Source organism: Phocoena sinus, chromosome 15 (genome assembly GCF_008692025.1).
Source record: "Phocoena sinus isolate mPhoSin1 chromosome 15, mPhoSin1.pri, whole genome shotgun sequence".
NCBI classification, from domain to species: Eukaryota; Metazoa; Chordata; class Mammalia; order Artiodactyla; family Phocoenidae; genus Phocoena; species Phocoena sinus.
This window is the reverse complement of record NC_045777.1, coordinates 78,087,366-78,115,259: the sequence shown is the minus strand read 5'-3', so window position 1 is coordinate 78,115,259 and position 27,894 is coordinate 78,087,366. Positions and strand designations below refer to the sequence as shown.

Below are 27,894 nucleotides of genomic sequence, written 5' to 3'. Positions count from 1 at the left end.
TCTGGGTAAAATCAGACTGTTGTCAGGTCTCTGACACATGCATGTCTTTGATAAGTGTAGAGACAGTCTTACCTAAGAGTTGTTTGAGGTCTGGCTGTCATGAGTGTGCTAATAACGGGAAGTGTTTTGCTTGAGAAGAGGTCTCCTTACAGTGCAGTTCACTTTCAGTGCATATTCCCCCGAACTTGAGTCATTCACACATGTTTATTCTGCTGCGGCCTAACCCCCTGATTGTTTCTTAACTTAATTTGTCTTCAAATTGATTTTTTAAATTTAATTTATTTATTTATATTTATTTATTTGGCTGTGTCGGGTCTTAGTTGTGGCACGTGCGGGCTTATCTCTAGTTGTGGTGTGCGGGTGTTCTCTCTCTAGTTGCGGTGCGTGGGCTCTGTAGTTTGCGGCATGCTGCCTCTCTAGTTGAGGCACACGGGCTCCGTAGTTGTGGCACGCGGGCTTAAGTTGCCCCGCGGCATGTGGGATCTTAGTTCTCCGACCAAGGATTGAGACTGAGTCCCCTGCATTGGAAGGCGGATTCTTTACCACTGGACCACCACGGAAGTCCCTTCAAGTTGATTTTAAATAGATTAAAAAGGTTTAATTTTGTGTCTTCTTAAGTAAGACTCTTCTTGAAATTTTAAATTTTCTTTCTTAAATAAATTGAAAAATATACATAAATATTTACACACCGGAATGCAGTTCACAATACCACCTACATATGGACTATACTTTTTTTGGTTTTTTAAAAATAATTTATTTAACAATCTAGGAACTTTGCAGCCATCAGCAGTTCCAGTGCAATTTCAGGTGCAGTTGGAATTCAGGAATCTCCATGGAGCTGTTAGTGTAGCAAACCTTGTAGGTAAAATACATGTATACTTTTGATAGCACACGTGAAGGGATCTTTCTAAAATTGACTTCATTAGTTTCGTTCTCAGCAAACTGACCTGGGCCACTCAACATGGCTTTTATTGTTCCTGATGTTAGCACGTGTTCTCTTTTTACAGTAAATTCGTGACTATCCAAAGATATCAATTTTACATGCATGGCACCAGGGCCCTCACAGCCACCGTAGGTTTTCTCTTCTCCATCCACTATGTTCTTATGAAATTCTGCTTTGCGTCCACAGGAACTTTAGTAGTTTCTCATCAGCTCCGCAGCAACCACTGTCACCGCACCGGGTCCCCGTGCGCCACCACAGCCCTATGCCAGGGCCACTTTGGATAACACTGTTTTAGAGTTTGAATAGTTGGATTTCATCCTCTGATGGTATCCTTTTTCATGAAATTTATGCTTAGGACATTCATAAATACTTGGCTGCTGCACAAAATTAAGGACTACACTATTCAAATGTTCATTTAATCAGTCCACAAACACCAGGCACCTTGTATGTGCTGGAGGCTGTACTAGGTGCTAAGGTGTGAACGAGATGGGCAAGTCCATTGGAGAGTTTTGAACAGAGAAGTGATAAGTTCTGTCCTCCTTTTTGAAGAAACAGGGCTGCTGTAAAGACTGAGAGCAGACCACAGTGGAAGCAAAGCTATTGTAGTTATCCAGGGCAGAGAGGGAGGTGCTATAGAACTGGATGGTGACAGTAGGGGTAAGGAGTGACCGAATTCTGGGCATTTCTGAAGATAGAGCAATAGTCTTTGCTGTTTGTCACTGTTTACTTATTATGCTTATCTTATAAATGTCACATGAGAGTTCATGGAATCTATGTAATTGGGTAGGTTATCATTTGAATACTTTGTATTTTCAACTTTATAGTTGCTGACAATCACTTAGTGAGCATCCAATTATTATGTAAAAATTAGACTTTTGGAGGATTTGGGACCTGGGTCCATGGGTGGAAAATGCCATCTATTAATTTGAAATGTGTAGGGGTAATTAATTAAGAGAAAGAGTGCCTGGTTTATTTTGATTTGTTTCTTTTACTTTGAATAGGTGTCAGATTATTTGATAAAACATTACCAATTTGATTATGTTGAAAAGAGTATCAGAAAAAAATTTTATATGCTATTAATGCATTCATCAAGAATTGGATGAGTTTAGTAACACATTTTAGCTCTGAGGTCTGTGTTATCTATAGGCATATTTGTAAGTGTGTTGCAAAAAGGAAAACAGGATTTTTTTAGATAGTAATTTTGGGTTAGGGTCTGTTACTGCCCTTTTTCAAGGGGTGGGAGGCTTGTTTTTTTTTTGTTTTTTTTTTGCGGTACGCGGGCCTCTCACTGTTGTGGCCTCTCCCGTTGCGGAGCACAGGCTCCCGACACGCAGGCTCAGCGGCCGTGGCTCACGGGCCCAACCGCTCCACAGCATGTGGGATCTTCCCGGACCGGGGCACGAACCCGTGTCCCCTGCATCGGCAGGCGGACTCTCCACCACTGCGCCACCAGGGAAGCCCGAGAGGCTTGTTTTTAAGACTGAGGCATAGCTGTCACATATTTCTCACTGAATTGCAGCTTTTGCATGTTAAAATATCTTGAAATTCATTTTATAAGCCTTTAGTTTTGATGATGTAAATATTTTTAGTTTGGGCTTAAATTGGAAGTGTCCAGAGATATGTGTCTTTTTACACAAAAGTGGTTGTTTATAATGTTGAAGCGCCATGATAGTTAGAAAACAGTGCTGCCTGCTGGACTGATTGTTAGAAGCAGACTGGTTTCTGCTACAGAGAAATAATTTGGATCCTTTGTGAAAGAGATTTTGAGGTCAAGAGTAACAGTTTTTCATACTTTTTCAAAATCAGAGTTTTTTGCTGCAAGAGTCCAAGAAAAAATAGAAGGTGTGGTTGAGTTCATAGCTCTTCTTGATCTAATTCTATGTTTCATATGAATTAAAACACTCTAAAATCAGGTAATAAATAAATGTGTTAGTCTTTTAATAAAATGTTATGTTGTGGTATTTTATCATCACACATGATTCATTTCATCTCTACATTTAATAGATTGACTTCATCATTTGTCACTGGAGAAAAATGTGATAATCACTTTTTAATATTTTACAGTCTTTGTTAAATCATTTGTTATCTTGTTAAAAAACACTCTCCTAGATTTGTCTTTTTTCTATTTATGGTCGATGAGGTTACTTTTATAAAATATATTTATACTATTAAATCCTTTTGTTTTAAAATAAGTTAATCTGATTGAACAAATGAGGTCTTGGACACTAAAGAAAAGCTCTCTTGCCCTTTCCCCTTGGCCTCAATTTCAAACCGTTCAGATTACAATTGGGATGAATATAATAGAGCACTGACTTTTCATTACCATCCTAAAGCTATATTTTATTTTATACCCTTTTCGTTTTCATGTTATATAATTCAATTAGCAATAATTTTAAATGATAATCTATAGAGATATTTAGGCTGCATTAGCCTGTAAGGAAGATACTTTTGTTTTACATGTCATTGCTTAATGTTTGTAAAGAAGTGTTAATACTAAGCATTTAAAATGCTTTGACAATATTCATAGGTGAAATGAGTATATTTCATTTTACCCTTTGCAAATTAGCCTGAAAATACTCTCAGGCGTCTAAAAATCTTTGGAAATTGGAAAAGGGGGGGTTTTGTCAGCTGTGTTCAGAATTGAAAGCCAGACATCAGAGAAATACCTAATATGTTTTCCAAAATGTATCTACTTAGGTGTGAATCTAATTATTTAATAACCTATTTAAGAATCTTTTGACCATTTTTAATCCTTGTAGTAGTTTAATCATTATGAGCCCATGTTACGTAGTCAAGTTTTATTTTACTGGTAGTTTGTCATTTTTAAATTGTTTTTTACTACAAATTCTTTTTGTTTTTTTCTGGATTTGAACATGGGTCTCTACAGTGGAATTCAACGCGTGAAAGTTTTTGTAGTGTCGTAAGTTGTTTATATGATAACTTGTTCCTGAAATAGTATTCCCTTTCCCAGCACATAAATGGGTCCTAATATGACTTTATCTGGTATCAGTGACATTGATACCTTTTTCTCTTACTGGTTTAAATAGTCAGTCAGTAAATGATTTTCGGTAATCAGAATATCTGTTGACGTTACCGTTGGCCCGCCATATCTGCAAGCTTTAAACAACTGCAGATGGAAGGTATTCAGAAAGAGTTTTTTAGAAAATTCTAAAAAGCAAAACTTGAATTTGCCATGTGCCAGACAACTATTTACATAGCACTTACATTGTCTTAGGTATTAGAAGTAATCTAGAGATGATTTAAAGTGTAAGGGAGGATGTGCGTAGGTTGTATGTGAATCATATGCCAATATATAAGTGACTTGAGCATCCGTGGATTTTGGTATCCACAGGCTTTGTCTGTAAAGGAAGAACCCAAAGTCAGTGAACAAGGGCAGCCATGTCTGTGTTCTCTGATGCTATGATAGGAATGAGATTTAAGTATTTTAGGCTTTAGTCAGATTTTCCCTTGATTAACATACAAAGTATATAAAAGTTATCCATTGCTGTCCAAGGCATCATTGTATATTAGGCTAAATTTGAATTTCTTATTGTTTTTTGAGAGTTAACCTGTTTAGCTGAAAGAATGATACCCATAATTTCATCTCAGCTTCACTGTCTAGCATATGACATGGTTAAGTCATATAGCATTCTCTGGTCTTGTTTGTTTAGCTATAAAATGAGAATGAAAGTTATACTGAAAAGGGGAACTTAGTGTATCTTACGGTATCTTTTTGTTACTGCTGTTGCCTTTAACCCAGTGATTATTTTCTTCTTCATCCCACATTTTTTTAAAGTATAGATATCTGAAAATGGTATTTTCAATAATTTATAGATGGTGTTTGAGCAGAAATCTCAGTAATGTGCCAACTGATATTTTCAGGGACCAGGAGAAGATGACAGTCGATAGCTTTTCTCACTTGATCCAGTGTCCTTTATTCTAGCACCAGATGTATTGAAGTATCACAGCAGAGTTGAGTTGCAGGCATAGCCGCAAAGAACTCTTACTACAAACTCTTGGGTAGTCTATATTCTGTGATTAAATATATGATCGCTCATTTTCTCCATACGTGGGTATTGTATTGGATGAATCAACAATACCTGTTTCACAAATAATATAATCTTACTGCTTTTGGTTTTGTTGGTTAAAAGTTTTTAACATACAGTTTTCCAACCTCCTTTATGTATGCTTGAATTCTGTATAAGCTTAAATATTTTTCCATTCAAGATATATTTTCTCCCCGTTTTCTTATATATTTGTATAGTTGTTGGTAGCTGTCTCCATTAAAACCTTCTTCTTGGAAGACTTAAAATACACTATAATTCTAGACAGCTGTCTGAGAGGAGTTAGGAGAAGGGGAAATTTGTATGACTTAATTCAGATTAAGCAAACTGAAAAAAAAGGAGCAAGACATAGGAAAACGAGGGTTATTCACTTGAGCCCCTCCGAAAAGAGTAGGAAAGCTGGAGATGTAACTGGGAAAAAATACGCTGAAAATGGCAACACAGATACAGCGGTTGCTGTCCCAGTCGCATTTAAACCCCCCCACGTCTTTCGAATGCTGAGAATTTTACAGGCAGTGGCTGCCACTCATTTAGACTGTTCCTCCAGTGATGATAGTTTTCTTTTTCAAGATGATGATTATTCTCCACCTACCAAGAGACCAAAGAGCAATGAGCCTCCCCAGCCGCCAGTCACAGAACCTGCCAATGCCGGCAAACGGAAAGTGAGGGAGTTCAACTTTGGTAAGTTGTCAATGAAATGTGGTCCTCTTTTCTTTTTTTTCCTTCCGAACTTTTTCTGTTACTGAAGAGTTACAGCATTCTTTGGGGAGGATGCCTTAAATATATTACTGCCTTATAATCTAAGCTGAGGAAAGCCATGGACAGTTTGAAGTAACCTTAAAGACACTGCTTACACATGTTTGTGTCTACCAAAGCATAAGACATTGTATCTTCTGTTGTTAACTAGAATTGGTAGACTTAAGGGAATTTCCTGGCAGTCCAGTCATTAGGACTCGATGCTTTCACTGCTGGGGCCCAGCTTCCGTCCCTGGTCAGGGAAGTAAGATCCCACAAGCCGTAATGTGGCCCAAAAAAAAAAAGGGTAGACTTAAAAATCAGTGTTAATGACTTAGTAGTTCAGTTATTTGTTTGAGATTTGGATCACTTCTTTATTTCAGATATAATTTTTATATTAATTTTTCTTGCTTTGTGTAACTGCTGGCCTCTAATCTAATCAAACCACAGTGGTATCCTTTTGAAGGGACTAAGTAAAATGTTAGTGGCAAGATGTGTTTGTGATCCATATTTTGAATAAATAGAACATTTAGCTTTATATGTTTTTTAAATAGTACTTTAATATTTTAAGTTGTCTTAGTCATAATTACTGAATATAAATTGAAGTTACATATATAGTACGTTTATATATATTCTTTAGCATGCTATTATAAGTTGCAACTGTATATAAAGTCTTATTTCCGTGCAACTTAGACATGTTTTAGAAGGTTTCCTGCACAGTCTTGGGGACCTTTCTCTTTTTCGCCTCACTTTGAGGTGTTTAATTGACGGGGTCTTTTCTGCCCTCCTGCTTTTCAGAATTTATAAGTTTAAAAAGAGGTACTCAGTATGAAGTGTTCTGAAAATAATCTTTAAACAACCCTATAATCTCTCATTGAACCAGTTATAAGAACTGCAAAAAAAGATAAAGTCCTTAGGACCTAGACAGGTGGATTATTAAAAATCAGGATATGTTATGTAGAAAATAAGTCGTTAGATGTTGGGTCATCTTAAGAACATATTAGTGCCTCCAAACAGGGATTTATCATTGAGTTTTAACTTTCTCTCAATTTTCAGAGAAATGGAATGCTCGAATTACTGACCTGCGTAAACAAGTTGAAGAGTTGTTTGAAAGAAAGTATGGTAAGTCTAAACTCAAAAATTCCTGTAAGGTTTTGTCCGTAAGCTTTTTAACAATGGAATTACTGTTCATCTAATGTGAGCAAGTCCCATTCTACCAGAGTTTGTGCGTTCCTTCCTTATCTGTCGCTGGAAAGGTAGTGGATAGTGCCTGTCCAAATATTAGAAATTTTCTTTCCAGATCACAGCAAAGCTTTAGAAGTTTCCTTTCTTTAATTATCAATTAATATTTCCGTTAAACTTCCAGCATGCGTGTTTGGGAGTTTATTTATATATTTCTTGCAAAATCTTGAATCTCGGAGATTTAACTGAAGAGTGTTTTCTTAAGCAATGGTCTTCGTTAAACCTGATGTGTTAAATCTTGTATTCATCTAGATGCCCTTATTTTCCCTACTCTCGATAGATACCTGAGTTTGTTAGATCTCAAATTCTCTTTTCCTTTTATTTTAATATTCCGTCCTATAGCTACCTTTATATAGTAATCAGAGAAACAAGATTTATTATCACCTGGTATCAGATGCTCACCTAGAAATAGCAAAAATTGTTTAAAAATATCTGTTTTGTTGGGTTTTTTAAATGTGGAGAATTCTTTGCAAATGACTGGCGAAGCTGTAAAATTGTATAATACACTGAATTGTAACTTGAAAGTCTGTAGTGCTATCCTGCATTACTGAGCTTCTCTAAGTGAATTTTTAATTTAATTTAATTTTTTATAAATCTCTTTTATCCATTTTTACTTTTGGCTGCATTGGGTCTTCACCACTGCGCGCGGGCTCTCCCTGGCTGCGGCAAGCGGGGGGCCACTCCTCGCCGCGGTGCGCTGGCCCCTCACCGCGGCAGCCTCCCCTGTTGCGGAGCACGGGCTCTAGGCGAGCGGGCTTCAGCAGTTGTGGTGCGTGGGCTCAGTAGCTGTGGCTCACGGCTCTAGAGCGCAGGCTCAGTAGTTGTGGCGCACGGTCCCAGCTGCTCTGCGGCATGTGGGATCCTCCCGGATCAGGGTTCTAACCCGTGTCCCCTGCATTGGCAGGCGGACTCCCAACCACTGCACCACCAGGGAAGCCCCTCTAAGTGAAGCTTTTAAATGATAAACCACGTTGGGCTTATTTACTTTAAGTAACGTGAACAGTTCCCTATCACGGATTATAACAGTCCTCAGTGAAGATCTAGAATTAGAGTAGACTTCATGAGGAATTCAGTAAGCTTTTCTTTATTTTTTTCTTTCTTTCTTTTTTTTTTTTTTGCGGTACTTGGGCCTCTCACTGTTGTGGCCTCTCCCGCTGCGGAGCACAGGCTCCGGGCGCGCAGGCTCAGCGGCCATGGGTCACGGGCCTAGCTGCTCCGTGGCACGTGGGATCTTCCCGGACCGGGGCACGAACCCGTGTCCCCTGCATCAGCAGGCAGACTCTCAACCACTGTGCCACCAGGGAACCCTTCTTTAATATTTTCAGTTATTTTCTTAAGGTTCTCAGTATTTTTCCCATGTTTCAGTAGTCAGAGTCTACTGCCTGTGATTTTGTTTTATTTTTTTTTTGTCTGTATAAATTTATTTATATTTTATTTTTGGCCGCATTGGGTCTTCGTTGCTGCGTGCGGCCTTCCTCTAGTTGCGGTGAGCGGTACTCTTCATTGCAGTGCGCGGGCTCTAGGCATGTGGGCTTCAGTAGTTGTGGCTCGCGGGCTCTAGAGTGCAGGCTCAGTAGTTGTGGCGCATGGGCTTAGTTGCTCCGCGGCATGTGGATCTTCCCGGACCAGGCCTGGAACCCATGTCTCCTGCATTGGCAGGTGGATTCTTAACCACAGCGCCACTAGGGAAGTCCTATTGCCTGTGATTTTATTTAGACCATTTCAAAGTAAAAGCTCACAACATATTCTTTCTACATGGAAGCACTATGACGTGGTGGTTAAGATTACAGGCTGTGGGGACAGACTGTCTGGCCGTGTTCTCTTAGTCCTCTCTGAGCCATTTGTGAAAGGCATGAGAACTATAGCTCTACTCTGAAGATTTGATGAGATAGATGAGATAGTGCTTGTGAAGTGCTTCCTGTAATACTTGGGATGTAAGTACGTAAGACATGCTTGCTGTTTATATTTTTGTTATTGTATTATTAATTTAGTACTATTATGAATAAAAGTAATTTACTTATCACAGTTTTATAAATTTCTGTGTTTCTCATAGAAGCAAAGGTTATGTTTTTACTTCTCTTACGATGGTGATATATTTATTTGATTATTTTGCATGTAAGAGAATAATGTTTACCAATCAGTGTGAAATCATGATAACAATATTCACATTTCATAATTTCAAAGCATCTTTAATGGTAATTGCCTTCGGGGAAGGTATTTTCATTGTTAAATGTGAATATGATTTTCAGATGTAGTATATCAACGAAGGATATTAAATCTAACTCAGAATTAATGTGTAATATGGTACACTTGAAACTTGAGTACAAAGATTAATGTTTAGCAAGTAAACTTTTACATAAAATACCAGCAAAAAAGTGGACCTGTTCTGAGAGGTGATTCCTGAGGGAGCAGGGGCTGAGGGGAGTCCACCATAGTCATTTTTGCTTTGGAACCTTTCTGGCAAGGTCAGTAGCATCTGTGCTGTTCTGTTCACTGGAAAGCAGTTTATATAACTGTGCTATATGTTAATTACATGAACTAGAAACCTTTGAAAGAATTAGTGGTGTTTGCTATGTAGTCATGGAGAATTTGGCGTGGCTTTACTTAGTATCAAAATGTTTGCCATTTTTTTTTTTTTTTTTTGTACACGGGCCTCTCACTGTTGTGGCCTCTCCCATTGCGGAGCACAGGCTCCGGACGCGCAGGCTCAGCAGCCATGGCTCACGGGCCCAGCCGCTCTGCGGCATGTGGGATCTTCCCAGACCGGGGCACGAACCCCCGTCCCTTGCATCGGCAGGCGGACTCTCAACCACTGCGCCACCAGGGAAGCCCCTGCCATTTTTAATGCTAGCTAAAAATGTGCTTGTGTTGTAGATGAACGTAAACTGATGCTTTTTGAAACTTTTTATTACGAAATTCATACTTCCAAAGACCCTCTATTTAAATATCCATCACCCAAGTTCAACAGTGTTTAATATTTTATAGTATTTTCTTTCTTGTCCTTTCCTGTCCTCTTTGTGATGCAAGAACATTTTAAAACTCTGATGTCCAAGACATCATGTCATTTCACCTCTCAAAACTCTAAATTGTAAAATTCCAAGTTGGGTGAGAGGAATGCATTGTCTTAATCTCAGTTCCATTGTCACACCTAAAAACATTACACTGTTTAATACCCAGTGATATTTAAATGTCCCCTGTTGTTTAGAAAAACTGACTCTTTGTAGTTTGTTTAATAAAACCATCAAAGTCTGTTCATTGTATTCGATTCTTAAGATTCCTTGTGCATTTGGCTTGTTGCAGTTGTTGTATTATTTTACTCTCGGTAAATGAATTTTTACAGTTCAGAAAAACGTTCTGCTTCAGTTACTTTATTTAAAAATCCTTTTTACATGAACATTTATGTTTTTAAAATATTACTTCTCATTATATGCTGTATGTATTATCTGAAATTAGCTGGTATATTTTTCTGGGGTCATTTATGGTTCAAATTTGAGTAGAAAGTCTGCCTCTATCTACATTATTTCAAAATAATATATTATTTCGTTGCAGTTTTGACTAAGTAGAGTGCTGGCATCTTTGGTGGTATTTTCCTCTTAGTTCTTCTGTACTATTTTGCTTCTGATGCAGTGATAATAAAAGTTACAAAGCAATATGTATGTATTCGATGATTATTCTTTTCTACAAACTGTGCTTAATCCTTGTCATTTCATAATTTTCCCTTTCTCTTTTTACCCTTAAAGCTCAAGCTATAAAAGCCAAAGGTCCTGTGACGATCCCGTACCCTCTTTTCCAGTCCCACGTGGAAGATCTTTATGTAGAAGGACTTCCGGAAGGAATCCCTTTTAGAAGGCCATCTACTTACGGAATTCCTCGCCTTGAGAGGATATTACTTGCAAAGGAAAGGATTCGTTTTGTGATAAAGAAGTAAGACTCTTGGACTTTGGTCTTTGTTCTTGATTAGTGCATCTTTTTATATCGTTGACAAATATTCACTAACCACTAGGGCTATATTTAAATTAAGTTTGAGTTATTATATGTTGTTTTATTTCTACTTTTCAATGTGTCTGTGTCAGTTATGCCAGGGTTGGCTTTTGGAGTATGAACACCTGTCCATGCCTGACTGGCGTACCACTGTTATTTTCTTTTACAATTTTTCTCTACGTACGCTAAAGAAAATATTGAAGTATCAGTGTCTTATTTTTTTAGGCCTGAATTTTAAAAACCATAGGTGGAAATAAAGTCGATTATAAAATAAAAATAAACAATAGAAGTAAGAATGAAAAGAAAGAAATAGCAGAATGCTATAAATTCTTTAGCACTGACGTAAGGGTTGTAGCAAGGAGCTTTAAACAAAAATTTATGTGCGGCAGTTGGAAGTGTAAATGCTTGCATTTAAAAATGGCAGCCACATCACACATTTCCATAATTTCTACTGACTAAAATTCTATTAAGATTACAATAAAAGTTTAAAAAACCTAAGAGGGCATATATCGACATTTCAGCAAATGTCGATATATGAAAACTTTCTATTAGATGCATGAAGCAAGTATTAGATGCATTTGTAAACAGGAACAATTGGAGAATAGTTGTCTAGGAAATTATCAAATATAATTGCTAAACTAAAATTTTCAATGAAAGGGCTAAAAGATTGTTAGTATTATAAATTGTAAAGATGATTGTGTATATGAGACATGAATGAGAAAGGAGATGAGAAGAAAACAAAGATATATGCCTGGTCACATTTCATAAAATTTCAGTGTCCTAAGGATAAAGCTCGAAATCATTAGGTTCTAGAGAATAAGACCATGTCATCACAAAGAATGAAAATCACGCAGATATCATATACTTGATTTGAGCAGTAATGGATGTAACGCTATTAAGTCATTCTTTCCAAGTTCGAATTGAAAATGATTTGAACCTTGAATTCTGTAGCCAAACACGCTTGAAAGCAAATAGAGATTGCAGCATGAAAGAGGTTGGGTAGCAGTTGGGATGTCTCCAGCACCAAGTAACAAAAACCCTTATTCACATTGGCTTGTTACAGTAAGATTCTTATCTTACGTAGCAAGGGGGTCAGAGATAGGATGATTAAAAACAGTGATACTTGGCCGTCCAGTGGTTAAGACTGTGCGCTTTCACTGCAGGGGGCACAGGCTCGATCCCCCGTCAGGAACTAAGATCCCGTATGCTGCGGCCAAAAAAAAAAAGTTAGAAAAATCAGAAAATAAATAAAACAGTGATACTTGGGGCTCTGCTTCTGCTCCTTTCCAGATTCTTCCTTCCTTGTGCTGATAGTTTCCTTAGACTAGTGAGCTGGATGCAATAGTCCCAGAACTCACAGCCAGACATGTCTACTAGGAGGGACAGTAGCTACCTGTGTTTCTCTGAGAGAAGGAAACCTTGGAATGTGGCCTCACTTCTCTTGTTAGGATTATGTCAAGTGCTTATCCCTCAGCCAGGCACAGGCATGGGAAAGATAGCACCATGATGGGTGTAGACCACATAGCACTCACCCTTCAGTGAGTGGGGGCGGGGTTCACTGCCCCTGAATTACGTGGCTTTCATTTTAAGTTCTAATATGAACGGTCTTTTTGAGTCACGTGCATATTATAACTGATTTAATTTTTTCCCACATATCTTTGGGCTATAAATAGTAAAGTCAATAACAGTAGCGGAATGATAGTTGCAGAAGTATTCATGTTCATTTTTCTGGCAATGCTCTGATACTGTTGAGAAAGTGGGGAAATTAACAAACACCTTGATCAAAGATTATAACCAAGCAGACTTGCCTCTGTATTGGTATTAAATAAGGGAATGATAGGATTTAACTAAGGATAAAAAGGACCCAAGAAATACCATAGGTAATAGGTGAGCTGTCCTCCACAGAGAAACTTGTTGCTAACAAGTTGCTAACAAGATATTTTTCTTTCAAATAAATTGTAGTTTGAAAGATTTTGTCCTCCATTTTTCTATGAGCAATTCAAGTGAAACTCTCCTTACACAAGACAACGTGGTAGGCAGCCATGCAGACAAGCAGCATTGGCATCACCCGGGAGCTTTCAGAGACACCACATCTTAGATCCTACCTAGATCTACTGCATCCATCCTGCATGTGATGAGGATCCCATGTGATTCCAGTGCTCATTAAAGTTTGAGACACCCTGGTGTGGAGAACAAGCTTTGAAGTCAGAATAATAATGGCAGTTCAGCCCGATGTGTCCAGTACAGTCAAGCACTTTATAAATCACCCACATTTTTTTTAACAGATGAGGAAACAAGGCAATGAGAAGGAAGGAAGGAAGAAAGAAAGAAAGAATGAATGAATGAATATTTCGTAGTCTCTCATGAAATTGAATGGTAAACAAGAGAGGCTTGTTATAAAACCCTGACACCAGTCCTAGTCAGGAATCAAATAACCACTCCTTCCTCCTTACATATTGATATATTAATAAGCCTGTTCTAAGAACTCTTGTACTGTCATTTTCTTACAGTGCTTGCATTTTAATTTGTTAGAAGTTGTGAAAAAATGTTTTGAATGACTAAGGAAAACATACAAATAATTTTATAGATTTTGCTCATGGTTGCTGATCTTAAAGCATATAAACTCTATCTTTGGGTATTTAAATGTTTGTGCAAGCTCACCACAAGGTACTTGTGCTGTGCAGGTTCTCTTCAAGTCCTTTTGATGTCCTTATGTATGGGAAGCCATCTCTCACATTTGGAAGGGACTTTGTAAGCCTTTCCCCAAAGGTTAATGTGGTTAGTCTTGATAAACAGAAACTAGGATGTTTACGTAGAAGGGTAATGCTATACTACAGCAAATGTTTTATTTCACGGCTCTTCCATTGACTTAACCCTATATTCGTTTCTAACATTTTCAAGATTATGGTTAATATATGGCCATGATTCTCTGTGATCTCAGTCTCCCCCGCCTTCCCTGTTACTTCAGGATATTACAACAAAACAGAGTGAGGCGGGATACATAAGTTAGATTGTAAAAATTCTGTGGGGTGTTTGTGTATTCAGAAGAAGTTTTTAAAAGCATGTATACTGTCCTGCAAATGTTAGTTTTGAAATATATATGGTTTTTATAACCAGATTATAGATGTTTTTAAGTAAGGTGGTCTTGAATGTTATGTAAAATTGAAGACTCCCATTTAAAATTTTTGCAGTTTGCTTCCTTTGGTATTATGCTTTTTTTTTTTTTTGCGGTACGCGGGCCTCTCACTGTTGTGGCCTCTCCCGTTGCGGAGCACAGGCTCCGGACGCGCAGGCTCAGCGGCCATGGCTCACGGGCCCAGCCACTCTGCAGCATGTGAGATCTTCCCGGACCGGGGCACGAACCTGTGTCCCCTGCATCGGCAGGCTGACTCTCAACCACCGCGCCATCAGGGAAGCCCTGGTGTTATGCTTTTATGAAATACCTTTGATTTACAAAGTTTACTCTGTGTGTGTGAGCGTGTGTGTGTATGTGTCTGTGTGTGTGCGTGCACGTACACACACTCCGTGAAGCACATCATGAAACCATTTGCAGTTACCATTTGGTTTTATTACTCTGGAAATCTCAAGAAATTAGGATTTAGTTGTGCTCAAGAGTTCAGGCTGTCTTAAAAACTGGCTTTGATGACTGAATATGACATAAGTACTAGTAGTTATTACTTTTGCTGAATATCGTCTGGTAAATATTTAGTAATCTTTCTCACCTTTCAGACATGAACTTTTGAATTCAACACGTGAAGACTTACAGCTTGATAAACCAGCTTCAGGAGGTAGGTCTCCAGACTTGTGTCAAATTGTATGTCAGATCAGAACATGATGTACAAGGAATATTGTCCAGGATTCTCTAGAATAATAAACCCATTTTGTTTTTAATAACCCATTATAAATAAATGTAAGCATCACATTTCTGGATAAACTATAAAAGGACCATGTCTGTTCTATGTTTGAGATGCAAACTTTTTCTGGCATAATGTGTCGAACGGTTTATTATCCTAGTCTGTATTCGTATCAGTTGAATGATCATCCACCATTATACCCAGGAGTTAAAAAGACTTATTTCTTAGAGTACGTAGCCATGGGCATCATCACTTGTTGGTTAGATGTGTTTTGAAGGAAATCCAATCATGATCTGTTCTCTTAGTTGCTTTTGCTCTGGAGTGGAGGGAGTAGGGTGGGGATATAAAATGGAAATTGCATCACTTAGAGTTGGTGTAATGAAAGGATTGCCAGCATTATTGTGGCCCCAAATTCATCATCACACAAATCACCTGCTAGCTGATCTTGAGTAAAATGAATTCTGTTTCCTAGCTTCAGTGGTGACACTTTCCATTTATCTCTGTAAAATTACTTTTAATTGTGAATTTTCATTTTGTTATTGTTTCGTTAGCTCTTACACTTCTTATTCAGTGTCAGCACTGTTTGAATAAACACACTCTAAAATCTTAGAAGTAATTTTAGTTAGAACAGAAAAACAACACCACCTATTTAGTAATGTATTTAGTAACATTTAATAATTTATTAATGTCATCAAATTGAAGAATTTGTGTATATTACCCTTACAGTAAAAGAAGAGTGGTATGCCAGAATCACTAAGTTACGAAAGATGGTAGATCAGCTTTTCTGCAAAAAATTTGGTGAGTTTAATTTTCCCCGCTAGCTAAAGTGTGTTGCAGAATAACTTTTCCAGATTTTGCTTTAAGAAAGTAAGTACAATGGATGACTCATCTCCAGTTTCCTTTACTGTTGCTTTTTTAACGTATACTATGAAAAGTTTTAAATCTGTACAGAAGGGAAGGGAATATTGTGATGAAAACCCACGTACTCTTGACTAAGTTATTTATACCGTGTACAGGTTATTCGGTACAGGGCATTTCACAGTTTGGGAATCCTTTTGTCTTCGTACCTTTTAATGGTGTACCACAGTGGCATCTGGGGACCACCAGTAGCAGTGTGTCCCTGGAAGGCAGGCTGCTGCTTTGCAGTGTTTTGGTTGTCTTGTTTGTAGTGCTTGCTGTGCTTACATCCCTGAACACTTAAAATACTCAGGTTTGGTTTATCATTGCAACATCTTTCGTTACCAAAAGTAATTCCCTTGCTTTATTGTACTTTTCAGCAGTGTTCAACATAGTTGTCTTATTTTTTTTCTTTCTTAAGCATTTTAAACTATTCTTAGGGAAAGTTTCAAACGTTATTGACTCTTAGTTTGTTCCTGGGTTTCTTCATGTCTTATTGGCTGTCCTCTTCATTCTCTTGTTGGTACCTCCCTTGAGTCCATTCTTTAAATTTTGGGGTGCTACTCTACAGCTCAGTCCTGAGCCCTCCACAGATAGTCCCACTCTATCTTAAAAACAGTGTTGTCTGTATTCCCGATGACTTTAACATTCAAGTGTCTAGCCCTGAAAACTCCTCTTACACCACACCTTTGTATTCACCCAGCCGTTTGACAGCTCTTCAGACTTCACAGGTCCTAGATAGAGTCCTTGATTCCCCCTCCAGCATGTTCCTTTCTCAGTCCTCCCAGTGGCACCACACTCTACCTAGTCTTCCAAGCCAAACCCCCTAGCAGTCACGCTTGATTTCTTCATTTCCACAAGGCCTCCTGCTGACTCTACGTTTAGAACACACTGCAAATCCGTATCTTTTTCTTCTTCACTGCTGTCTGTCACTGTAGTCAAAGTCAATGCCCCAAAGCAGCCAGATTTTACTGCCTACCCTTCTAACATAAACCACGAAGCACACTGTATGTCATCACCCTTTAATTTTTCTTAAAGCACTAATGGCTACCTTTTTCCTTCCACTACAACACAGTTCAAACAGCAGCCCAGATCTTGTCTCTCTTGGCTATTAGTAGAACAGTGCTTGGGCAGATACTCAACAAATACCGAATGGACCAATGTCATTAAAAATTACTCAGAAGGGGGCTTCCCTGGTGGCGCAGTGGTTGAGAGTCCGCCTGCCGATGCAGGGGACACGGGTTCGTGCCCCGGTCCGGGAGGATCCCACATGCCGCGGAGCGGCTGGGCCCGTGAGCCATGGCCGCTGAGCCTGCGTGTCCGGGGCCTGTGCTCCGCAACGGAAGAGGCCACAGCGGTGAGAGGCCCGCGTACCGCAAAAAAAAAAAAAAAAAAAATTACTCAGAAGGATTTCCCTGGCGGGCCAGTGGTTAAGACTGTGCCCTTCCAAAGCAGGGGGCACGGGTTAGATCCCTGGTCAGGGAACTAAGATCACACATGCCCCTCGGCAAACAAACAAATAAAAGTGTGACTCAGAAAAATTGTTTTTAATTAAATAAAAATACATGGAACAGTTTTTGAGAAATTACTGAGCCTTGAGAAAAAGTCACAGTGTAAATTTTTCCTCATCAATATCCTTGACCACCGAACACGAATGTAGGACCTTAATGAAAATGTATCTCCTCGTACGTCTGGTCAGAAATCAGCTAATGAACAATAAACTAGAGAATCTTCACCACTTTAAAAATCATTATATTTCCAAGACATTTAGTGAAATAAGATTATGAACCTTATTTGTCATTTGAGATGCCACCATAGTGTCGTCATAATCATAATTCATGAGTAGCTGACATAGGATAATGTGCATCTACATTAACAGGCTTAAACTTTGGCCTCACATTTAGTTCTAGAAATTCAGCCTGGGGTAAGAAACAGCCAATCCTATTAGATCATGGGTGCCTGCCAGCCAGCCATGGCACCCATGACTTTTCCCTCATGGAAGGAGAAAGCTGTGTGTGAGACAGTGTACTCATAGAAGGAAAAATTGGCCTGTAGAAAGTATTTTCTCACTGTATCAGATCTAAGAAAATAGATAAGAGTTTACGTATTGTTACATTACAAACAGCAAAATCCTGCTTGTGGCCTCAGGTGGGTCATTTGGGACTGGAGTCACTTTAGAGAGTGAGAAGCCAGCAGAGTTGTTGCTTTCTTTAAGGTTACTGAAAGGGAAAGAAGAAAACGTAAGCTTGTCTGTCATATCAGACACAAGTCTTGAGAGTTGTTGAGCAGCAGCAGGAGAGTCATCGAGCACCTGTGAACCCCCTATGTGCCGGGTGCTGAGAACTCAGCAGCACAGAGGATGGTGAATGCTACCCTTGGGAAGCATTCCTTTATAACTTAGGGAGATACGCATAGCAAAGCAACCAGTAAATATGCAGTATATTTGAAGGTGTTAAGTGCTCAGGAGAAAATTAAGCAAAATGAGGGGGATAGGGAGACAGAGGGTTGGTTACTTCATATAGGGGAGACCTCGTAGATGATGTGATGAACACTAATGCACTTGGCCTTCCTCTTTTCTGTAACTTGTGCTGTTTCTCTCTCAATTCCAACAGTTTGGTTCTTTTTTATTTTATAGAAAGTTTGGTAGAATTAGGATTATGTTCTTTTTTGTTATATTTAACAGAATAATTACAATTAATATTACTCCCAGGTGCGAGTGTGAAAGCCTTTACCATATTTTAAAAGAGAATATTTCTTTTAACAGCCATGATCTAAATTACATTGTATTTGTTTTTTCAAATACACACTCCTTACTTTTATCAGAGAGATCCTATACTTGAGCCCTTCAGATTTGGTGCTAATGAAATGAAGGAAGAAGTTAAGACAGAGGGCCTTTGAATTTGAGAGGAAAGTCAAACTAACAAAGAAATGCAGATGCTTCAAGGAGCCACTCTTTTTTCAACCATCAGATTGTAAAATGTTTAAATGTAACACAGAATACGAGGGAGACCATAAGTGCTGATACTTTGTAAATTGTTTGGCTCTTTCTTCTTACAAGCTCTGTTTGGATGTGGCTTTATAGTGGGGGTTAGTAATTACATTTTAAAATTTCAGTGCCACACCTGTTCAAAAGTAGAAAAATAGTACAATGCGTTCCCATATACCCATTTTTGTAATCAGTGATGTCTAAGATTTTCCACATTTTGTTCATCCTTTCCTCTTTCATTCCCCTTAATAAAGCATATCACAGGCGTGGTGTCATTTTCCTTGTTCAGTGTGCACCATTGAACAACACTTTTATTTATATTATTTTATTTTTGGCTGTGTCGGGTGTTCGTTGCTGCGCGCGCGCTTTCATTGGTTGCAGCGAGCAGGGGCTACTCTTCGTTGTGGTGCACAGGCTTCTCACTGTGGTGGCTTCTCTTGTTGCAGAGCATGGGCTCTAGGTGCACGGGCTTCAGTAGTTGTGGCACACGGGCTCAGTAGTTGTGGTGCACGGGCTTAGTTGCTTCACAGCATGTGGGATCTTCCCAGACCAGGGATCGAACCCGTGTCTCCTGCGTTGGCAGGTGGAGTCCCAGCCACTGCGCCACCAGAGAAGTCCCAACATTGACGTTTTAAAGACAGTCACAGTGTCCTCATCACACTTGACAGAATTAACAGTCTCTTTGCTCTTATCCAGTCCTTCATTGAGTTTCCTCATTTATCTGAAAAGTATCTTTTAAGTTTTTGCTTCAAACCTGGATTTAAACAATAAAGTTTCGTGCCTTAATTTTGCTTGATACGTCTCTTTTAATCTAAACCAGCCTCTGCTTACTACTTTTATTTGTCATTCCTTGAATTATTTCCTTGGAGAATGGTACACTGATGAGGTTTAAGCGGTAAAGAACAGTAATCTTATGGTTGCAATACAGATAAAAGTATAGCCTGAAGTAAGTTAGTGTGCAAGAGCCAATAAAAAGTTTATTGTACTCATGAAGCATTAAGTAGCAAAAGTCTGCCTCCGGATATTTGAAAAAGTAGTATTTAAGTTGCACTCTTTATTGTTGGTCATGATTTTCTTCTCTTTATTTATTCTCAAAGATACTGAGAATTTTAAAAATAAGATCTTAGAAGGACTTCCCTGGTGGTCCAATGGCTAAGACTCCACGCTTCCAACGCATGGGGCCCGGGTTCGATCCCTGGTCAGGGAACTAGGTCCCACATGCATGCTGCAACTAAAGATCCTGCATGCCGCAGCTGAGACCCAGCGCAGCCAAATAAATCTCTTTTTTAAAAGTACATAAAAATAAGATCTTAGAGCTATTATGATGGCCTTAGTATCAGGAAACTTAAATTCACCAAAAGTTACTTCTTGATCAAGGGTCATGTAATATTTGCATTTGCTGTATTAAGTCTATTTCAGTAGTTGCTGTTGATATTTTCAGAGTATACTTTGCTTTTTAAAAAGTTGACATAGGGGCTTCCCTGGTGGCGCACTGGTTGAGAGTCCGCCTGCCGATGCAGGGGACACGGGTTCGTGCCCCAGTCCGGGAGGATCCCACGTGCCGCGGAGCGGCTGGGCCCGTGAGCCATGGCCGCTGAGCCTGCGCATCCGGAGCCTGTGCTCTGCAATGGGAGAGGCCGCGACAGTGAGAGGCCTGCGTACCGCAAAAAAAAAAAAAAAAAAAAAGTTGACATATACTTTGCTATGGATCGTAATAAAATATGATTTCAGCAGAAACTTAATCTCCAGTCTTTTGTATTGCTTTTCTTCTGTAAAGCTGAAGCCTTAGGGAGCACCGAAGCCAAGGCTGTACCTTACCAGAAATTTGAAGCACATCCTCATGACCTCTATGTGGAAGGACTACCAGAAAACATTCCTTTTAGAAGTCCCTCGTGGTATGGAATCCCAAGGCTGGAAAAAATTATTCAAGTGGGCAATCGAATTAAATTTGTTATTAAAAGGTAGGATTATAATTTGCAGAAACAAATTTAATGTTGTCATTAAGAAAAAATTAATTTTATAAAAATGGGCTTTTCCCCTTCCCAGTTGGACTTACTCTCCATGTTTAAGATTAAGGTATTACATTTAGATTCATTTTTTGAGCAAGTGTCTATGCAGTGCCAGGCACCAGATGTACAAAATTGGGTCCACCAGGAATTCTGTCCTTGGGAGGCTTATTATATAGATCAGAACACTTTGGGGGAGAAGGCAAGGGTGGCATGCAGTTTGGTCACTTGTGCATAGAGAACGCAAGAAGGGGGTTCAAATAAAGGAAGTAACATAGGTAGGTAGGCGCAGGGAGTTGTCAGATGTACTCGAATGTTCGGCTAACCACACCATTCTGTGTGGAAGGATTGATGACCTTGAGGGCATAGCATGATAGACTGAGATGGCCCAGTGGAGGAAGGCTTTCTGTCCTTCGCAGTCAGCAGAGTATTGGAGGGGTTTTAAAGCTGATTCCTCTTAAAATAATTTGAATTGGCCCTTAAGAGTGTTATTTTGGCTTGAGTTTGAAGGCTAGCAGAATGGGGAATTTGAGGGCAGGGAGTGGGAACAGAAGGCCCATCGAATAAAGAAGAATTATCGTTGGGACAGAATTTGCTTGCTGATTGGGAGTTGTGCATTTGTATGTCTGTTTGTTGGGACACGCTTTAGGGTGACATAGCTAGATATATCTACCTGTATTGTGCTCTAGTTCATCTGAAGTTTCAGAAACAGGAGGTCGAACTGCTTTGGGGCAAAACACAACTGTTTTGCACAAGTTAAGCTTAAAATTCCTTTGAGGACATACAGGTGGTTTCACCTGAATCTTTGTAAATTGCTACTTTAAGAATAATTAAAGTCACCAAAATGATATTGTCACTGCAAATGAAGGTGGAGTGAACCACACTGGAAATTAAAGTGGGCTTAAATGCTCTCATCCTGATGTCAATTGTATTTTTACAGACCAGAACTTCTGACTCACAGCACTACTGAAGTTACTCAGCCAAGAACGAATACACCAGGTAAGATAGTTGTGAAATCCTTTTTAAAAGCTTAAGTAAGTAGTTTCTAAGCTTTTATTAATCTTTTAAAGCCATGGAATTCCTCTTTTTTCTCCCTTCCACCCAAAAAGTCTTTTGTGGAAGGTCAATACAGGCACTCCTTGATTTATCCACATGAACATAAGCAATCTGGGGGGAACTCGAGCTTTGAATTTAGACCGGTGGTATTTAGTAGAAATATAACGTGCGTCACAAATGCAAGCCATATATGTCGTGTAAGATTTTCTAGTAGCCAAATCTGTTTTTCATCCTGTAATCAACATAAATACATGATGAGTTAGTTTACATTTATCTGCATTCTTTATTTGAAACTCTGGTGTGTATTATACACTTACAGCGCATCTTAATTCAAGTAGCGACGTTTCAGGTGCTCAGTTGCCCACATGTGGCTAATGTGCCAGACCACGCAGATTTAGGCCTTAATCTGTTCACAAGGACCTTGCTTTAAAATGGCAAATACTGTGATTGCAGCAGCCGTGCTGACATCATGCCCAATAGAAGAGAACTTTTTAAAAGTCTCGGTCTCAGTTGTCTGAATGGTTTTATTTTCTTTGAGGTATAAGTGTGCCTTTATTTCTTTCCCATCTTTTTGTTTTCCATTCCATAATGTCAGAAAAAGTGACCACAACTTGTAGATCTTCTACTACCTTAGGAACTTCTGTTGCTAAGAACCAATGGGTGTTTCTGAATTGTTGCAGTTAATCTTTTCCCTCCCTCCCTCCCTCCCTCCCTCCCTCCCTCCCTTCCTCGCTGCCTTGCTTCCTTCCTTCCTTCCTTCCTTTTCTTTCATTTTTGCAGTTAATCATTTTTGTAAATGCTAAGGTGAACTGCTATACAGGAGGGCTTATTTGTCTGAACTGTAATACTGATTCTTGAGCTTTTAGGGTCCCTGGAGGCAACCGGTGAAGGTCACCAGTATGCCAAATAGATTGTATATAATCTCTTGTTTATGATGGCATGAGAAGTACTTGAGAAACACTGCGCTAGGGAAACAGACTGTCTTGTGCCCAGAATCCTGCATGAGAAGTATTTGAGAAACACTGCGCTAGGGAAACAGACTGTCTTGTGCCCAGAATCCTGCCGGGAGAAGACGGGGTTGAGGCTTAACTTCTCAGGCTGGGCAGCGACATTAACCCAGCAAACTCCCCAGAAGGCTTTTGATTCAGGCAAAGAAACAAAATATTGGCGACATATTGAAGATTGGACATGACAGAGACTTTGCTAAGCAAAATAATGCAAAGAAAACTATTCCCAAAGGTAGCGCTTTAATATGCATTAGTCTGAGTATGATGAAAGTCTGTGTATGAGTCTTCATTTCGCAAGACAGACCTCAAGTTCAAGCTTGTGATTAATGTGATCACTGCTTTTATTAGGAGCAATTCTAATAATGACTGCAAATTGAGGATGTGAAACATGTATTATTGAAACGATCTGTAGGCACCATACAAGTTACTCTGAGGATTTAGTAATATTTTAAGTAGTACTCGATCTGCTGTTTTCTAGCATAGATGGTTACAGGCCTATTATCAAAAGACTCTCCGTTCTCCCAGTTATTAACAATGCTTGGCCTTCTACCATTCGTAGAAGACCTTGGAAAGAATCAAGGTTGTCCTTCTTCATTGCAGCAAAATGTTACTGGGTCTGCCAGTCACCTAGGCGTTAGTCTTGCTGGGCCAATTCAAGTCCCAGCGTACCTGACCGAAGAATTGTATTAGTCCTTGCCATCAGAGACGTCTGCTTAACTCTGAGGTAACAGTTGTATGCTTAAACACACGTGGGTGCACTTTGTTCTCGATTTGGTAAAAGGTAGATGTCACATGTGAGAAAGTTGGGGCACTAGCCAGATAGCTGAGCTTTGAAGGGGAAGAATGAGAAGGTACTTGGTTCTTGTGTAGAATGGTACAGAGATCTTGTTGTATTAGAGCAGCAAATACCAGAGGAGGAAGTGCAGGGTGAGGCAGAAGGGCTGACTGAGCACCAGGTTAACAGAAGCCCTTTACCTCGGAGAAGGAGAGTCTAGATATTGTTATAGTAATATTCACATTTGGTTTATACCAGACTGACTTCGTCTGGTCGAATGGCCGAGTTACCATATTAAACCCTTGAGATGCTGGGTTTTCTTTTAAAGAAAAGGTTTTAAAGTACTTTCACAGTAAAAGTAAAGTGGAAATGAAAGATTTTCTGAGGCTCCCAACCTTTAGCAGTATTTTCAGAACTTCTCCAACATTTCCTGTCGCCTTGTCCACAGACACAAATGGCTTTCACACGTAGTGCGATTCTTGCACTCTCTACCCTTTCCTCTTACTCTCTCTTTCCCTCCTTTCCTTATCCAATACCTCCAACCATCCTCCATTGTCTCCAAGTCTACCTCCGTCCTCTCCATCCTCAGCGCCAACAAACAAGCCCCGATTATCTGTCCAAGTAAGTGCCACCCTACGTGTCTTTTATAATAGCTTATTTTTTCTTTATTTTTATGTTGTATTTAAAAGGGGATGGTTGTCTTATAAATGAGGGGTAAGGAAATAAACTGGATTCTGGATGTGAGTAGTGCTGAGTGACAGCTCCCTAATCACTTTATCATTTATTTCTTGCTGTGATTAGTGAAGTTTTCCTTTGTGTAAATCTGTAGGCACACGTGTTCGATAAAACAAGGAATGCCTGTTTAGAAAGCAAATACGAGTGAAGCTCCTCTGGTTGAACCTGGTATAGGAGGCCTGGATCTTTATATAGCTGGTCCTCCCAACCCTGAGGGTTCTTTGATGTACCTCCAAGGAAAAGTGTTTGAAAACCATTCATTCTAAATACTTACGAACAAGTTCTTCTTTATTTACAATGTAAACTTAAATTTGAATTCTATCTCCCTGTACTTCTGATATTTGACAAGTGCAGGAAATCCTTCTTTTCCTTATCTGAAGTTTTTGCTTTTAAGCAAAATTTTATTAAGAGTGTCACTGGATTGTACATCTAAAACTAATACAGTGTTATATGCCGATTATCTCTCAAGTTTTTAAAAAATGGCATCACTGGAAAGAACAGCGTCCAGTCTGATTTTGTTTCAGCATCCATAAGGGACATTGTTGATTAGATTTATTTTTCCTTTCTAGTCAAAGAAGATTGGAATGTCAGAATTACCAAGCTACGGAAGCAAGTGGAAGAGATTTTTAATTTGAAATTTGGTAAGTAAAACACAGTCATTATGTCTTAATTTAAAAACATTAATGAAAGGCAGTGTTTTGAATGAACATTATAGCAGTTCAGGACCTAAAGAAAGAAGGTCCCAGAAACTGGGTTTGACTTTCTGCTACTACATTCACTACCTAAACTGAGCGAGTTACTTTCTGTCTCCTGGACTCCGTTTTCTCGTGTGTCAGAGTGGGAAAGGAAGGGAGGAGTTGGGGAGGAATCTCAGTTCCGCTGTCTGTACTTGTAACCTGGCTAACACCTGTGGCAAATAGGTTTCATCATCTGTTTCAACGTAGATTTGTTGACAGCGGTTTCCTGGAGCGCTGTCTTGAGGATTCTGAGGAGGCTCAGCAAGAGTGTTTCAGTTGATTGGGTGTGTCTGTCGTGGAGAAGGAAGTAAGGAGTGGAGTGGTATCAGTATTCCTGGGGCGTTGCCATCGCCGTTGTAATAACTGGTACTGATGTTTGTGTCCTGGATCAGGAATCTTCAGTGCTTTTGACCAGTTCTGCTCAGATGCACCTTATGCACCTCTTATCTTTTTTCTTTTTCTTTCTTTCTTTCTTTCTTTTTTGTTTTTTTTTGGGGGGGGCCATGCCCCGCGCAGCTTGTGGGATCTTAGTTCCCGACCAGGGATCGCACCCTGCCCCTTGGCAGTGAAGGCACAGAGTCCTAACCACTGGACCACCGGGGAATTCCCTCTTATCTTTTAAACGGCAGACTTGCACCTAGATGATAACACAAGGGCTGGATAGTTGCCATTTCGGTAGTATGGCAGTGAAATGGCTGTAGTTCATTTCTGCCCAGAGCACAGAGACAATTTTGATTAATTATCCCTTTGCTTTGAAGTGGTAAAATGTTCCTCTTATATTTTAGGCTTCTTCGTCAACTTTACACAATATACTAAGCAAAATACCTATATTACTAAGTGGAAATTGCCAGATTGTTGGGAACTTTTGCACAACGTATTTGAGAATGCCCAGATGTCAACTACACTTAGTATGGCGATCATTTGACAACATATACAAATAGCAAATCATTATACTATACACTTGAAACTAATATAATGTTATATGTTCATTATATCACAATTTAAAATATATGTATATATATATTAAAAACATAAACAGAGACTGCTGTCAGACGAAACTAAAAGACTGTAAAATTTTACCTTCCATAAGTTATGTTCTCTTACACTTTCAGCTCAAGCTCTTGGACTCACAGAGGCAGTAAAAGTACCATACCCGGTGTTTGAATCAAACCCCGAGTTCCTTTATGTAGAAGGCTTGCCAGAAGGAATTCCCTTTCGAAGCCCTACCTGGTTTGGAATTCCACGACTTGAAAGGATTGTCCGTGGAAGTAATAAAATCAAGTTTGTTGTTAAAAAGTAAGTTCTCTTTGCCAATGTAGTCCTTTCTGGAATTAGAACAATCAAGGCATATTTCTATTTAAATTTTTTTCTAGCTTCAGGTTACGGCTAAGGCTTTGAAGTCCACGATGGAAAGCGTAGCATTGAGCTGCAGTCCTGGCCTTGTCCATTGCCTCCCATCCTTTAACTTGTCCTTGATTTTCTTCATCGGGGCAAGGAGAGTTGTACCTGCCTCACATTGGTGGAGGTGAAGTTTGTTAAGAGATGCTATGTTGTCTCTTACTATTGATAGATACTTGAGGGCAGGATGAAAGTGCTGATTTTTATGTGCTCTGTTATTCCTGCTTAAACTTACGGGCAACTGAATTTCAGTGATTAAGTTTCTCATTTATATGTCTGCAGAATTTCAGTAGTTGAAGAAACTAAACTAGTGTTAGTTAATTTTCATTTTCATGAAAGAAGTTATTTACTCTTCATAAAATCATTTAGCAGGCATTTGTAGGAAGGAAAAGTGAATTTTTTTTGGTCCATAACGGAAGAAACTATTGTTACATTACAGAGTTATCATTGGTCATCACAATTTTTACTAGCTGTGAAGACCAATATTATACTGGCCACTGTAATGTTTCTTGGTTTTTTCTCTAGACCTGAACTAGTTATTTCCTACTTGCCTCCTGGAATGGCTAGTAAAATAAACACTAAAGGTAAGAGATTATGTATACCTTCATTATACTTCAGTGCGTTAAAACATACTGAGTCGTTGGCACATCTTTTGGGGGCTTTCGGTTTGTTTCTTTGCTTTTTAAGGTATTTTGTTTAATGAACCCCCCTCCTCCCTCTCCCTCCCTCCCTCCCTCCCTCCCTCCCCTCTGTCTCTTAAAAGTAAACATTTCATTGGCGGTTTCACGTTTGCAATCCTCCTTCATTCATGTTTCCACAGCTTTGTTGACACTCATGTGGAGGATTACACTACCAGTTTAATTCTTCAGGTTTCTTTGAAAAGAGCCAAACTGTATGAATTTTAATACTCTGCTTTTATAAAGCATCTCCTTCTGGATTTTTTACAACATGCAAAAGAAATTGTATGCTTACTTTACAGCTTTGCAGTCCCCGAAAAGACCACGAAGCCCTGGGAGTAATTCAAAAGTTCCTGAAATTGAGGTCACTGTTGAAGGTGAGGTTGCTCTGTGGCCTGTTCCTGTCCGTTCTACAATTCACTAGTTAATCTGTTGCTTCTTCACTTTACTATTTATATTTTTATGCAAATGAGTTTATAAAACTTGTTTTAGGTGCAGAACACTTAACTGCGATAAAGCTAGATTTCTTTTTTTTAAAATTAATTAATTAATTAATTTTTGGGTGCATTGGGTCTTCGTTGCTGTGTGCGGGCTTTCTCTAGTTGCAGCGAGCGGGGGCTGCTCTTCATTGCGGTGCAGTGGCTCCTCTTGTTGCGGCGCACGGGCTCTAGGTGCGCGTGCTTCAGTAGTTGTGGCTCGCAGGCTCTAGAGCGCAGGCTCAGTAGTTGCGGCGCACGGGCTTAGTTGCTCTGTGGCATGTGGGATCTTCCCGGATCAGGGTTCGAACCCGTGTCCCCTGTG

The 27,894-nt window shown here is 39.3% G+C and overlaps 1 protein-coding gene and 1 pseudogene across 13 annotated transcripts in view; one reads left to right on the top strand and one right to left on the bottom strand.

Annotated features, from left to right (window-relative positions):
- GTF2I (general transcription factor IIi) overlaps nt 1-27,894 on the top strand; it is a 145,851-nt gene that overhangs the window by 105,423 nt on the left and 12,534 nt on the right. For all 13 annotated transcript variants that reach the window (XR_004345719.1, XM_032604627.1, XM_032604620.1 and 10 more), the window contains 11 exons: nt 5,578-5,688; nt 6,799-6,864; nt 10,725-10,908; nt 14,695-14,753; nt 15,546-15,617; nt 20,480-20,663; nt 21,649-21,707; nt 24,851-24,922; nt 26,131-26,314; nt 26,942-27,000; nt 27,396-27,470. Coding sequence is in view for 12 of the 13 variants with exons in the window: in XM_032604627.1 (XP_032460518.1) it covers nt 5,578-5,688; nt 6,799-6,864; nt 10,725-10,908; nt 14,695-14,753; nt 15,546-15,617; nt 20,480-20,663; nt 21,649-21,707; nt 24,851-24,922; nt 26,131-26,314; nt 26,942-27,000; nt 27,396-27,470 (1,125 nt within the window). In the remaining variant the exon portion in view is untranslated. The remainder of the gene's footprint in view (nt 1-5,577; nt 5,689-6,798; nt 6,865-10,724; nt 10,909-14,694; nt 14,754-15,545; nt 15,618-20,479; nt 20,664-21,648; nt 21,708-24,850; nt 24,923-26,130; nt 26,315-26,941; nt 27,001-27,395; nt 27,471-27,894) is intronic.
- Nucleotides 565-16,746, bottom strand: LOC116739845 (annotated as a pseudogene).